The sequence below is a fragment of the Gekko japonicus genome, unplaced genomic scaffold (genome assembly GCF_001447785.1).
Source record: "Gekko japonicus isolate JY-2015 unplaced genomic scaffold, Gekko_japonicus_V1.1 scaffold931, whole genome shotgun sequence".
Classification (NCBI taxonomy): domain Eukaryota; kingdom Metazoa; phylum Chordata; class Lepidosauria; order Squamata; family Gekkonidae; genus Gekko; species Gekko japonicus.
The window spans coordinates 391665-407376 of NW_015167566.1; the positions used below are offsets into that span (position 1 = coordinate 391665).

At 40.3% G+C, this 15712-nt stretch overlaps 1 protein-coding gene across 2 annotated transcripts in view; it reads right to left on the reverse strand.

Moving 5' to 3' along the window:
• Positions 1-533: 533 nt before the first annotated feature.
• CDK8 (cyclin-dependent kinase 8) overlaps positions 534-15712 on the reverse strand; it is a 58054-nt gene continuing 42875 nt past the window's right edge. Inside the window, exons 7-13 of one of the 2 annotated variants that reach the window (XM_015413824.1) lie at positions 14941-15084; positions 12605-12674; positions 11580-11652; positions 10083-10180; positions 7569-7647; positions 2770-2925; positions 534-1280 (exon numbers count right to left, since the gene is read on the reverse strand). In XM_015413824.1, coding sequence (XP_015269310.1) covers positions 1155-1280; positions 2770-2925; positions 7569-7647; positions 10083-10180; positions 11580-11652; positions 12605-12674; positions 14941-15084 — 746 coding nt within the window. In that variant the 3' untranslated portion in view covers positions 534-1154. Of the gene's footprint in view, positions 1281-2769; positions 2929-7568; positions 7648-10082; positions 10181-11579; positions 11653-12604; positions 12675-14940; positions 15085-15712 lie in introns of both variants that reach the window. The other variant, XM_015413823.1, reaches the window with a different exon arrangement.

Genomic DNA, 15712 nt, shown 5'->3' on the forward strand with positions numbered 1-15712 from the left:
TTATGAAAAATAATTTTATTACGTAACACCTTGTTTTTAACAATGTTGATTTTTTAAATTCAGAATACCTGCGTCATTCATGTAAAATAGTTTTGATACAGTACATTGTATGGTATAGTTTTTCCTCAAATTCTAAGGTTCTCCTAACACCTTAATCCTTTGTTTTAATAAGGGTGCCCCCTAAACAAACGTGCGTACATGTTCAAAAATAATTAACAAAATTTAAAATCCACTACATCAAGCCAGCTCTCAAAAATTATGACAAAAAATCTGAATGAATGTCGCACTGTTTGTTTTTTTTGCAGGGAACGTCATTCATGCTTTTTTAAATTCCAAAGCATGCTCACAAATCAGTTAACACCAACAGGAAAAAATAAAACACTGTCTATGACAATCATTTTAGTTTGTTTTCTGGACCAAACAGGTTTATTTCAATAACACACTCATTTACTATTGAATAGCAGCTTTAATACCAGTCAAGTCATAGATTCGAGAACAAAATAAACGTATGTTTAAAATTAATCTTTGGGAGGCTTGTAAATCTGCTGGAAAATGCTCATTTTATATTGTTTTTTTAAAAAATCTCCTTGTAGCAAATTTGTTGGTCATAAAACATTGATCAGTGTGGAAAATGAATCAACCCACAAAAAAGTCACTAAAAATCAATGTATATCAAAATCCTCTCAATTGGAGCCACAGTTAGTTTTTCATCTTGTTAACACATACTGTATGCTTCAAATACCAGTTAAGAGATTTTGCGTACTATTGGTCAGATAACGTTGTTAACATCAATAGAATTCACAACAACAAAAATGCTTGCCCCTAGCACATTTCACAGCTTCAACTGCTACAGACTGTCACTGAAAACAATGCATTGGTCAGTCTGAACCATGTCAAGTAAACTATGGAAGTAGCATATCCACAACACAAACTGTGCTAGTACTTTCTTTTCAAGTCTAACTCCTTAAACGGGTACAATCTGAGGGAGCCACTACCCCCAACCTGTGAAAAGTAGTGGAACTTGGCTATCAGACATTTTGAAGATGTGATAGTTACAGTACATTCTTGCAGCCCAAGCCAGGTTCCAGGCAGACAGCAGCACGGCCAGTCCTGCAGCCTTATAGCAACAGTGCATTGACTTATTCAGGTGCAGCTCAGTACCGGTGCGTCTGGTGAGAGTACTGTGGAGGCTGCTGGGAGGTAGTTGAATATCCCATGCTGCTCTGTGGCTGTGATGTGCTTGGTCCAGGATTTGGATAGGCAGCATGGGGATTGGAACGCTGAAAAAAACATTGGGAAAGAGGTAAATTAAGACTGTTCTGCTGTCTGAATTCCACTGCACATTCGGAAGCCTGCAATGAATCTGTCAGCAAGCATTATGTACCCTTCCTGCTTCGAACCACTGATATTGGTACTTAATCAGGCTCCTTAGGATACAAATGCCACAGGCAGTTGGGGCATATAAAGCTATATCCATCTTGTGTTCTGAACTCTTCTACATCATTAATAGCCCTTTCTGGATTCAAAGCCATTTCCTGATCATCTCCCTCAAAGTGATTTCTAAAGCAAAGGACAGAGAGAATATCATCTTCTGTGGAGTATTGAATTTCACTTGGAATTAGAGATTCAGGAAGCAATTTTTTACTTATACCTAACCTTTTTACTGCTCATTGCCCTGAGATATATTCTAGGTTGGAATGTATGTGATGCTTAACTCACTCAGACCACACCAGTAGATAGATCGAAGGAAAATAAGTACTTTCAACAAAACTCATTTATTTTTAATGTCACAAATAAAATGGTACTCTATTGTAAGATTGCTTCTTTGGAGAGTCCAATACATAGGAATTAGTGTTACTAACTCTGGATAGGGAAATCCATGGAAGTCCACCCTCCAAAGCAGCCATTTTTTCCAGGGGAACAGATCCTTGACTGCCTGGATATCAGTTGTATTTTAGGAGATCTCTAGGCCTCACCTGGAGGTTGGACCGAAAGAAATTAACTCAGAACATCCAACAATCATTTCTGAAGGTGGACCAGACTTTGGAACATAAGAACCACCCTGCTGGATTAGACTAGTGGTCTAGCATCCTGTTTTATACAGTGGGCAGCTTGTTGCTCTGGAAGGCTGACACACAGGGCATAGAGGCCAAAGGCCATCCTTCAGCTATATTTATTATTTACTTACTTCATTTGTATCACACCTTTCTTCACAACAGCTTTTATTGTTCTTCTCTCCTCCATTTTATCCTCACAACAACCCCATGAGGTAGGTTGAGGATGAGTGACTGGCCCAAGACTCACCCAGTGAATTAATGTGGCAGAGTGGGGATTCAGACTTGAGTCTCCCAGATCCTAGTCTGAAACTCTAACCACTACATCACACTGGCTTTCGTGGGCTATCTGCAGTTGAACAGTAGCAAATAGCCGGGCTTAGGTGAGTCATGCAAGCTGAGTGATAGCAAATAGCCAGGAAGTTGCTAGCAGGCAAGGCCATGAGTCCTCCCTCAAGACCAATATATAGGCACTGCTTCTATTGTTTTGAGTGGTTTTAACCCCTCCCCCTGATGTATTCTTCTGCAAACCTAGTACTTTTTCAGGTTTGCAGAAAGATCTATGTTGTCCATAGCTCTAGTCTCTGGATTTAAGTATCCAGAGATTTAACCATGATGAGAATCAGATATTATGTTGTCCATAGCTCTAGTCTCTGGATGATGAGAATCAGATTTGCATTATAACATAAAAAATGCAAAAGTTGAAAACAGATACCTGATAGTCTGAGGTCATAATAAGTCCACCTGAGGTAGTGGTAGGAGGAACAACTCTCACTTTTTTCAAGGGAGGTCCTTGTGTATGACTGTTGTCTTGGTTCCCTGGGTGACCAGTTCCATTTGTATGGTTATTGCCCTGCTGCTGCTGCTGGTTCTTCTCAATTGGTTGAAGACAAAGTGTAAGGTAATAACTCAGAAGCAGTTCACACAGAGCATGCACAAAGCCTCATAAAAGGTCACATGATGTACAAACCTAAGTACTTCAATACCTATGTTAGCATTTTCATAACATTCAATTATTATCAATGCTTATACATGTAATAAAGTCCTATCCTACACATATTTACTCCAATTTATATAGGCTTTACTTTATATGTTGAAGATTGCAGTCTTACTCAAAACCAATAAATATTAAAATTAATTAGAGTCATCTGCATTTTCTCTGACATTGGATAATCTTAGAAAACCATACACTGTTGGAATTTTTATTGGTTTCCCCAAAGATGGAAAATCAACTGTAAGCCTAGAAATGATAAGCTAGGAGTTACCATGCAGTTTCACTTTCATTGGTTGAGGAATGGGGCAGTCTTCCAGATGGAAAGAGACCTCCTCTTGCTTGCAGACAGCTGCCACAGTGCAGCAACAAGGGCTTCCTCTGAGACTATAGACTAAGACAGTCTGAAAAAGCCCCTATATACATACCCTTAAAACTGAGGTAACTAGAAAAAACATTTGCAGAAGTCTTTTTTGTCTTTGAAGAAGAAAAGTAAGAAAAGATCCTCCCATATCCAAACTAAGCTTGCTACTATTTGTACACACACAGTGAGAGTGAGAGTGAGAGAGAGAGAAAGAAAGAGAGAGAACACGAACAAAAGCAACCCTAAGAGCCTTAACATTAGAAATGTACTGAGTAGAAGACTGTTCCACCATGGCACTGCCAAAAATGAAACTTCACAGTAGACAGCAATTTATCATTCTTCAGTGGTTCCAGGGATGGGGCAGTCTGCAATAATACTTAGTTGATGGACATAGTTCCATGCATCTGCCTTACAAACTGCATCTGAGGACAGGCAATGCCTGTGGGTGGCTCATGCTGATGTCCCTCTAAAGGAATGAACAGTTAGGCAGGCCCTCTGGAGGTTGCTCCCCCATGGATTGTTTCTAATAGCAAATGCACTTCTAATGCCAGATGGATTAAAAAGAGGTCCCCTCTTTTGTTAAGGACAAACATTGGCTATGTTTCTGAAGGTGCTACATGTAAAGTTGGCATTACTAACATGCTTTTACCCTCAGTGTAAGAAAGAGAAGGTATTGGTTTTATGGTTGTGGTTAAAAGTTGCATCGTTTCTGTGCTTCTCCATTTAAGCGCTTGCATTACTCTATTTGACTATGTTATAGTTCCTTCCCTAAGATTGTTTGTATGTTACAGCTACTGTTGTCATTTTTGGTATAATACTGTTGCTATAATATTACTTACAGTTAATAAAAACATTTTTTTAAAAAAAGAGGAAGAGACAGTGCTTCCTAGAGAGGACTTAAAAACAAAAACAAAACAAAACAAAAACACAACAAACAACAAAACAAAACAAAAAACTAAAAGGGCTTCTGATTCTTTGGTCCTGGAGATGTAATAGTTCAGAGTTTTATAAACATTATGATTGTACCAGTCACATCCTTTTTACTGAACAGGACTGGGACCAAAGGAAGGATGATTCCTCTGCCCTGTGAAAAACAGTTATCTTCAGAAATAAAGTGGAAAGCTATACAGAGCACCAGTGTCAGCACAGAATATACATAACACTCTTTTAACAGAGACTGCACACACAGATGCAATATATTCTAAGAGAGGACTTTAAGTGAGAGAACTTTCAAGGCATGTGGCCAAAGACTCAGGGACTTGGTTAGTGTTGGCAGAACTCTATCAAGGTTCCACATGGGCAACTGGTGAATTTTGCAAAGTTTGATTACTGATACTCCACTCAGGAATCTACAAATGTGAAGGTGGTAAGAGAATAATTTCCCTTCATTATGATCTCAAATGACAGAAATGGTTTACACTTAGCACACTTCAAGGTGTTCAAAATTCAGACCTTTCTCCAAACTTTCTTGAAGGAATCTAGGATGGATTCCACCTGTGGGGTGTTAGGGTCTTTATGGTGAAATTAATTGCATCAATAGAAGGTCTGCCATGTGGTATTCTAAATTTTATTAGTCGATAACTTAAGGGAGGCAAGAATAATGTCAGTGACATTTTTGGAGTAGCTTAATTTGATGAGGCTTTGCCTTTCAGTTCCAAGCTGGAAGCTAGAAGAATTCTAAAGATCGAGGATTGGTCCTGTAAGAGGAAATCTGTGACATGGGAGATGCCATAATTCCTGGGTGGACCATCTTAGAAGGTCTGCAAAACATAAGCTTCTTGGCCACTGAGGCACCAAAACTTCCACCTTGTGGTGTAATTTCCATGGGGATTAGGTTGACGGAAGGAAACACATAAAGGAATGATGTTGGTCTTAAACTCTTCAGAGTGTCTATTCCATATGCCTTCTGACAGCAGTAGTGGGAGAACTTGGTCAGCTGATGGTCCTCTGGGGAGGTAAAGAGACTGACCTGCAAAGAGATCAACCTGCAGATTGTTTAAGTGGTAGCAAATATGACTGAAAGCTGAATGAAGACACCATTTTGATTAGCTCCACATGTTAAGAGTGCTGGGTTGTTGCTCCTCGTATCTTATCTATGTGGGACATCTCTACAAAGCATTTCACCCCATGGAACTGTGGCCTTTGAGGCCTCTGTTGATGAATGCCAGTTGGCTATCACTTCAGCTGAAGCCAACTGATGGGCAGGAAAAGTAGGGAAGAAAAAAATGTGAAAAAGATGTGAATGATAATAAACTTATTTTAAAAAACAGACTTAGACACATATGAAGAAATTGCAACTGGAATGATAACCAAAAAGCAGAAAGAGGAAGAAAAGAAGCAGAGCTCTCTTTGCACACATGGTGGAGACAGGAAAAAACTGAGGGTTAAGGGCACCATCAGAAGAGCAAATGGAAACACCAAGTTCTTTCTGCCTCCAAGATGATGATGAGAAAGCGTGTCTCAATATTCACAGTTATGCCCTCAGAGAAAGCATTTCTCTCCCTTTTTTTCAGGTAAAGTGAATGGTAGCAAGATTACTCGCATCAAATCTCCCAGAATACTACTACTATTCTTCTCTTTCCTGGCCAGTGGTGAGGAGAAGCACAGTGAAAAGGGAGAGGAAAGGATTCATCTGTCTGTTCTTGTGCTTTGTGCCTCATTAAAATTCCTCAGAATGCTGTAACTCTTGGTTTTTCCCAGCTAAAGGCACAGAGAAGAACAGGGAGCACTGATGGACATTTTTTCATGAAGTAGCTTGTAGAAACTCCACAAATGGAGCTGCTTTCTCCTGGCTAAAGGATGGGAGAAGAGCAGAGAGAACAGAAACTGCTCATCGGCTGCTAACCTCTAGCCCAGGGGGTCCCCAAACTTTCTGAGCCTGTGAGCATATTTGTAATCCTGATAAGGCATAGTGGGGCACAGCAACAAAAGGGCTGCCACAGGAAGCAGAGCCAGCCACAAAACGATTGCCACAGCTTAACTTCAGTCACACAGTGTAGATCCTTCTGCTGTGGTAGCCAGCTGCTTCCAAAACAACATTTTAAAAAAATCTGGAGAGCCAATCAAATCTCCAGTAGTCAATCAGAAGCCATGCTGGGAAAAAGCCCTACCTGGCCCCACCAACTTCCTGAAAACACTTGGTGGGTGCCCAGAAAAGGTGTTGGTGGGCGCACTGTGCTCACAGGCACCATGTTGGGGACTCCTGCTCTGGCCACTGCTACTATTGCAGTTCTCCCTGGCAATGATGGGGAAAAGAAAGTGAGCAATGCAGCTTCCCTAAGGTCTATGAGTGAAGGGGAAAATGTACAAGAATGGTGTGGGTTTTTCCCCCTCTTCAAGCTTCAGCTTGATGGGGAAACATGAGATACTGTCATTTTCCTAAGGGAGAATGGAAAGAAATAACTGCTGTGCTAAATACTCCAGGGTGAGCAGAACCAAACTGTGATCAATCTGGCTACTTCCCTTGTTGCTGCTTTTCATGAAATCAAGAGGAGCTGCCACCCTGTCTTGAAAGACTGCCCCACCCCAGATCACCTAGATTGTATTTATCACCTGTTTCCTCTAAACACCTTGGTAATTTTAGCATATTTTATTGCAACCTTCATGACAGAGTTGAAGCTGAGCACTATATTTCAGAATTCAGTAATAAAGAAAAGAGACAACACGTGCCAAATGTTAGCACCTCTTTGCTAATATCCTCTTCAAAAGTTTCATTTTCCTTTTGTTTTCCCATTAATACTATGTTTTGTGCATCTTCACTGTATACATGAATCCACAGAGAAGAAGAAGAAGAGATTGGATTTATACCCTGCCCTTCCCAAAGAAGTCTCAGAGCAGCTTACAAACTCCTTTCCCTTCCCCTCCCCACAATAGACATCCTGTGAGGTAGGTGGAGCTGAGAGGGCTCTGAGAAAACTGCTCTTTCAAGGACAGCTTGGACAGAACTATGGCTTGCCCAAGGTCATCCAGCAGCTGCAAGTGGAGGAGTGGGGAATGAAACCCGGTTCACCGAGATTAGAGTCCGCACACTTAACCACTACACCAAACTGGCTCTAGATAATCTCTAGATAAACTACCAGATAATCATAGAGTAGCACACAACATTTAGCATACTTTTCAAACTTACTTTTCCCATCACAGCCTTCAGTTCAATACCTACTTTGTCTCCTTTGTCATCTGGTTCTTCTTCAGTTAAAAATTCTCGTTTGGGGTAAGGGATCTGACATCCTTTAAATACACTGCAAAACAACCCCCCCCAGAAAAATCCAATCATACTTAGCACATTAAATTAGTTAGAACCACAAGTTAGTCCCCCAGCTCTACTAAATGATGTATTTCCATCTTAGCAGATGGCATAAAAATGTTATAAATAAAATAAAATGACCTTTATAGCTGTGGAAGCTGTGCTCTGCTATAGCAGACACTTGCCATTTGAGATTTTATGCAGTAACTGTAGCTTTCCAAGAGATTATACCTCACTTTGGGAAGCTATCAAAGTCTATATAAAGACAATCACTTTATATTAAGAACTACTTACACAACTTGTCAGGCAGAGTTAGTTACATACTTTATTGTCTGTTACCTTCAAATCTGTGCCTGCACACGCCTGCCTGCCTTGTGTATGAGGGAGCCAGATCAAATGCATTTACTCCTGACTTCCTGACTTCTTCCAGACACCTGAGAGTCGTCATATCTTATTGCTAGAAAAAGCTTTGATATGCCTTGTCCTGTTCTTTGGGAACCAGCTTCTCTTCCTGTCCTTTCTTACAGCATCCCATGTGATGCAGCCTTCACTACATGAACAGTTTCTACACCCTTCTGGGATATTACTCTATTTTTCTTTGTGCTGTAAGCTACTCTTCAGATAAACTTTTTCAAAGACTATTGCAAAGTCTCTTGTGCCTTGAGCTAGCAAAAATTATGATGGTTTTAAAAGGGGATTACACAGAGTCACAGAGATTAGATAGGTCCGTCAATGACAATGAGCCATGGTGAGTAAAGGGAACTTCCACATTCAGAGACAGTAGACCTCTGAAACCCAGTGCTACGCAACATCAGGGGAACACGATGGATTAGATGGACCACTGGTCTGATTTAGCAGGGCTTTTCTTATCCTGGCTAAATTCCACACTGACGGTAGAGATTCTATCTAGTACAAGCCTTCCCCCTCTCCTACTACAGCCTGTCATACACCCAACATCTTGCCTTTGTAGGAGGAGCAGAACTACAAAATCTGCACATACCCCCTTCTCCATGGGTACAAGTATCTGGTTAGGATCAAAACTTGGTATTTTGCCAAGGAATCAGAGTCAGGTTTTGATTCCTAGTATGAGAATAATTATTACGGAGCTCCTATTAGGGATGTGCATTCACCTCGGCCGGCCAGCCGACCGCCCCCCCCCCCAAATATAATGCCTATACAGCATTATTCGGGCTCCCCGGAAGCCAAATCAGATTCTCCAATCTGATTCGGCTTCCTGAAAAAGTACTGTCGTATAGAAGCTGAATCTATTCGGCTTCTACACAGCATCCCCCATACATCATTTTCCCAGTCCCCAGGCAGGCCAGCTGGGGAAGCAAGAGGAGGGAGAGCAGGTCAGTTTCACTCTCCTCAGCTTGGAAGCAGAGGAGAGTGTAACTGACACGCTGTACCTCTGAATCCCTTTCTCCAGCCAGCCTGCCATGGCCAGCAGGCTGGGGGGGGGGGTGTTAGGCAAAGCTGAAGGGGCTTGGAACTAAGAGAAATTATTTCAATTGTTAGGATATATGATTTTGCTAAGGGCAAATTAAACAATACCAAATTAGACATTTGGTGACTGACTATAAAAACTGGCGTGCTCCAGTGAAGTTCATTTTCGGAAACAGCTTTTAAGTCCTCATGCTTATAATTGGGAGCAACCAACTTCCCCCTTCCTTCCTACCCGCCTGCCAAGAAAAGCCTTTAAAACCAAGTGTGTGGTGGTTGGGTTTTTGGGGGTTTTTTTTTGCAAGAATTAAAGCTCACAATATTGGGAAGTATCCTCAAAGTAAAGGCCATTTCTCTACTGTAATCAAGAAGAAAACTGGGTGTATGAATCAAATCAGTATTCAAACACTTTGCCAGCCTGCAAGGTAAAGGTCACAAAAAGGCTATGCATGAGTCACTTAATTATAAGTCTTGCCTATATTAATTAGGGATTTTTTGAAAGTCACTGTTCCTACTGGTACAAATAATTTTTAGGTTTTAAAAAACGGTACAATTATGCTCCAGGTTCAGACTATGGTTTTGCCCTTTGAAGGCAGACACTTGTGCTTCTGTCTACCCATTGAATTTACAAATAAAAATAAACTAATTAGTTAAGTGTCATCTGGTATTTGAGGGGAGACAACTGGACCTGCAGGCAGTTTGCAGTTTCTGTGAAGACCTGTAGCATGCATAATCAACCTGTCAGTGAATAATAGGATTAGTACTATGAATAACAGACTCATAAAACAAGAGATTAATGAGAACATTACTTAAAAATGGCAAATGGGAAAGCTTATTATAAATGGTAAGCTTATTTATTTTACTTGAATTTCTTTCACTGTTCCTTTCAGCTGCCACAACCCTATTTCACACTCACTCTCCCCTGGACACTGCAGGCTGGAAATTTTTTTAAAAACATGGATGCTAGCTAATAAACTGACCACTTACTCAGATGTCGGAAGTGGATCTTCTAAGAAGTAAGGATCCTGCATAGCCTGTTCTGAGGTAATTCTCTTTATTGGGTCCATAGTAAGCAATTTCTGTAGCTAAACAAATTTAAACATAAAACATTTAGTGTTATGAAATTAACCACAAAAATATTTGTTGCATTACACTAAAGAAGCTTAACACAATACCTCTTTGCTCAGTTTGCAAAAGAATCCCAGAAGGGGAATAAAAACTGAACAGAACCCCCCCCCCCCCCAGCGGGGGTGGATCGTGGAATAAAAAGTAATGAAAATAAGCCTGAAGGGGGAATGAAAGAGGAAAAAATATCATTTGGGGGGTGGTGGGGGGAAATGAAGAAAATTCTAGTGGGAAAAGAAGGAGAAATATTCCAACCTCCCCTTTTATTTCTGCATATCTCCTCAAACCAAGGGGACTGGTGGAAACTACCATCATCTTGGGAGTTAGTATTGTTTTTCTGACTGTTTTAAAGTATTTTAATGTTGTTTTAACTCAATTATATTGTATTTATTTCTGATGTAAGCCACCCTGAGCCCTGCTTGCAGGGAAGGGAGGCCGATAAAATCAATATAACAAATAAAAAGAAGGAAGGGAGAATGGAAGTACATACTGACTAAGGAAAGCACAGGTGCCTACCAATCCTCTGGTCCTCCAGCCACTGCAGCTGGTACGGCACCTGTGAAAAACTCTTTCCTTTGAATGAGGGCAGCCAGGAAAAGCCTGGCCTTACAATGGCCCCGTCCACTTTCTGAAAAGCTTAGTGGGTGTCAGGGCTGCCATGGGTGCCATGTCAGGGAAACCTAGGCTAGGCCTTAATTCTGAGCACATGACAAATATAGGGTTAGGGACTTTCGAATTACTTTGGAGATATAATATTGCTAACAAAATCACAAAAAAAAACACATGAAGCATGTTTATTTCCCCAACAAAGGCACACGCTCTATAGCAATACTGTTTTGGTGTGCTGAATAAGGAAATGGCTGAATGTCAAATATTTCCACTGGGGGGGGGGGGGATGAAGACACAAAGACTATACTTTAGCGCATTATGTGTGCTGCAACAGATACTAAAGAAAACCTCACACTTAGTCTTGTCTTCAACAAATGCATCTATATGAAGATATTTATTCATTTATTTAAAACATTTATTAGCTGCCTTTCTACCTTGCAGAATTTAAGGTGGCTTGCAATATTAATAAAACAATGATTATAAAAACTACAAAAACACATAAAATACTGCAATTCAAAATCTCCAGTTGGCGACCGATAAATAAAAACCACGTTAGTCAAATGCAGTCCTAAATAAAACTGTCTTCAACTGCCTCCTGAAGATCAAAAGTGAGGGGGCCAGGTACACCTCCCCGAGAAGGTTTTTCCATAATTGTGGCTATAATGAGCAGAGATTTAAAGGTCTCCAATTAATACTGTTGGAAACAGTAAAAATTTCCCAGTTGACAGCATAATACCAACAAAAGCTTACCAAGTGGAATGCTTTGCTATCCGGCTTAACTTTATGTTTTTCCATATATTTGATAAGGCTGCAGTTGGTATACCTGAAAAAAGTTGATTTATAGTATCAGAACCTCTTTTACATCAAACTGAACAGAAAGTGTATTTATGGTGAGTGGCATAAAACCTACAGCACTCTTTTCCTCACTTGCTCAGTTACTCGAAACTGTCTGGTTCATATGAGATTCAAAATGGAGCTAGTACTGTGAGGCCATAGCCAGAGGCTACCAACTCATGTTATGTATGCCACATGGAATTAATTTACTTCATTTGTATCCTGCCTTTCTCCCTAGTGGGGACCCAAGGCAGCTTACATCACTCTCCTCTCTTCCCTTTTATCCTCACAACAACCCCGTGAGGTAGGTTAGGCTGAGAGAGTCTGACTGGCCCAAGGCCTCCAGTGAGCTTCCACTGCACGAATGGCTTCCCCATGATCACAGATCTGGCACAAAATCAAGGGGGAAAAGACTGAAAAACTATTAGTAATCAACTATTTAGTTCTCTTCCTCTAAAATATTACCCACTTCTTTGTAGTTAGGATTCTCATGATCCATTTTGAAAGACATTAAAGTTAATCTTTTGAATTTAACACCTAGAAGTCAAATTACTGTTAGCAAAGCCACAGTAATTTGATGTGTTGTGTGCTACATTTCAAAGATTTCCAGACAAAGTGGCTGCCATGGTTTCTTCAACAGCTTCACAAAACATGCTGCAGAAAAATCCACACATTTGGGGTGGGCTTAGTAGACAGGAATTATCTGTGGTAATCACAGGCCAGTCCCACCTCTTTCCTCCCACGTTTTCTGCCAGGACAGAGAAGTGCATCTAAGAAAGCAGTACAAGTCTCTTGCAGTTTTTGTCTTAACGCCTAGTGCAAACTGACATACCTCTCCCCTTCCAAGTCCTTGCCATTCAAGCAGAACCGCTAGGGGAAAAAGTCTTCATGTGGGAGTCCAGAACAGGGAAAATGAAGTACTGAACCTGTGCAGAACTTACGTGTTTCTTCTAAAGTCTTTCATTAATGTTGAATGTTCAGGCATCTTTTTAATATCTTCCCAATCTTTGTCTATGAAGTGAGCATTTATTAGTATGTTGTTTGCTTTACTTTACAGAGAACACAGAAGACAATCACTTGCACATTCAGAACTGTTATTTTAGCTCTATTCTTCCATTTGCTTAACTGTGCTTCTTTCTTGTTCATCTCTGATGAATCTGTTAAGAATGGAGAAATACTCTCTCTCTATCTCTCATTTCGTCCACAATACCTGAATCAAAGTTCCAAATATGGAACATGGGTTTATTATTCATTTTTAAAATGTTCATTTTGAGGGTTGCTTGCCAATTAACTTCCCTCCCCCCCAAAAAACCTCCCAGCAATCACGTGCCCCTAGCAAACCAATGTGGTAGTTCTACAGCAGCCACCAGGCATTGTTACAAAACTGTATGCTGAAAATATACAAGTTCAGCCTTCAAATTATGCTACTTTTTATTTCAAGACAAGAACTTCTAATCAATCAAGAAATCTAAACACAAAAACTACTTAATTGCTAACTTCCACTGCAGGCTGGGGTGATAACCACCTGCACAACCAGTGAAACACTTGGGAAAATACTGTTTTCTCCTGTCTGCTATGACTCCTTTCAGCACCTCATTATGGCATAAGGTATGGATATATCACCTTAAAATGTTTAAACTTAAAAATGACATTAAAACATGGAAATAAAAATAACTTTTTGCTGTATTCACCTATGATAGCAAAATGTTTAATGCATCTACCAGTGCTGCACAGTTCATTATTTTATTTTTATTTATTTGATTTATAGACCGCCCTCCCCGTGTGTAAGGTTCAGGGCGGTGAACAACATATTCAATAAATACATTTACAAATAAGATTAAAACAGCTAAAAACAATAAACAAGTTCTATAGCTATTTCAGATGGTGCTTAAAGGACCAGTTTATGTCCTTACCCCATGAGGGGAGAGGAGAGATGGAGGAGACCAGGCTCAATGAAAAACCATTGCTGTCCTCAACCATAGTGAAGACCCTAGTGCAACCTATTGATTATAGTGCACTGATAACAATGACAAAGATATACAAACAAATATGACAATATACATCTTGTAGGAATGTCCACAGCTACAGAGACGAATATGCAGACAGGATTCAATGTTGCAGGCTGTCTTGCTTTCAGAAAAGAGATGCAGCAGACATCATGCAACACTCCTCCCGGGCAAAAGTTGTGTGTTTCGAGAAATTCTTCTTCAGGCAAATTATTTCTCCTGGAACCAAAGCTCACAACGCTACAATGTACAAGTCAAGAAATTCTGTAGAAGGCCTGGTGGAACATCTCTGTCTTACAGGCCCTGCAGAACTGCACTAGGTCCTGCAGGGCACGGGTGTCACTGGACAGAGAGTTCCACTAGGCCATGGAGAACCGGAGAAGCCTTCTACAGAATTTCTTGACTTGTGCATTGTAGCATTATGAGCTTTGGTTCCAGGATAAATAATTTGCCTGAAGAAGAATTTCTCAAAACACACAACATTGTTATCAGTTGCACTAGGGTCTTTACTGTTTATTATAAGTATATGATTTAATTGAATAATAGAGTTATAGTAGCATATCAGAACTGTGTGTTTTGTTTGAACACAGTGATTTTCCACATTTACTCAACCTTCCCGTGTTTCCCGCCAGTCCTCAACCAAAGGCCTGGTGGAACATCTCTGTCTTACAGACCCTGCAGAACTGCACAAGGTCCCGCAGGGCACAGGTGTCATTAGGCGGAGAGATCCACCAGGCCAGCGCTAGTGCTGAAAAGGCCCTGGCTCTGGTCAAGGACAGCTGGATATCTTTCAGGCCAGGGATCACCAGGAGGTTCTTCTCCCCAGAGCATAATGCTCTTCTGGGGGGGGGGTATACCACGAAAGGTGGTCCCTGTAGATACATTGGTTTCAGACCGTTTAGGGCCTTAAAGGTTAGTACCAAAACCTTGAATCTGATCCAGTATTTGACCTGAAGCCAGTGCAGCTGTTGAAGCAATGGTTGAATTTGCACTGTCAGATGGGTTCCAGTAAGGACCCAGGCGGCTGCATTCTGGACCAGTTGTAGTTTCCGGCTCAGCCTAAAGGGTAGCCCTGTGTAGAGCGAGTTACAGTACAGCCTTGATGACAATATGAAGCTTTGTTCTATAGCAGCATTACATTGTTTCAAACTAAGCTTTTATGGTACATTAAAGGTATTTTTAATAGCTTTATTGTTCTTAAAATTGATGTGACAAAGCCACCCCCAACAACTCTATCCAGGTAGCAACAAAAGAAGAAATAGAATATATACCTGCAGGAAATCCCATAACATTGAATATTCTGTCCAGTTGGTCATGGTGATACGGATTACTAGTTTTTATATCTTCTTGTCGGCAGTGGAATATTGGCTCTGATGTTAGTAGTTCTGCAAATATACACCCTATAGCCCAAATATCTTTACAAAAAGGGGAAAATTATATATTTTTCTAAAAGAAAAAAGCATGGTTTAAAAAACAGCAGCATAGCTTTCACATGGCCTCTTACAGCAAGCAAATCTGCTTTTAAGTAATTTGGAAAAAGCTTTATATTTTCATCTTAACTGCTGTACTTCCAAATTTGCCCTTCAGTTTCAGACATTCCGTCTCAGATATACAACATACCACAATGCCAGACCTCAATATATGAATTAATATTTTATTCTTTGGATGAAATAAACAAGAAGCACTATTAAAACTTTTAACCAGTGACCAAATTTCATCTAATGCTGTTTTTTGCCTTCTATTTTTCTTTTCAAAATTTAAGCATGAGCCATCATGCATTCAAAACTGGTTCCACTAGCACAACTTAGGCCAACCTAAATGTTATACTAAAAATGCATCGCTGGATGCAGAGCAACTGAACATTTAGCTCCCATCTGTCATCTCTACTATAAATTGCTCATGTCTTGATATCACAACATTCTGTGTTCCTTGCTCCCCGCCCTCCATTTCCATCAGTAACAACCAATAATACAGAGTGCAAGCAGGGAAGCGGAGATCATTAAAATTTCAGGATACAGGTAGATTTTACTATATGTTACAGAA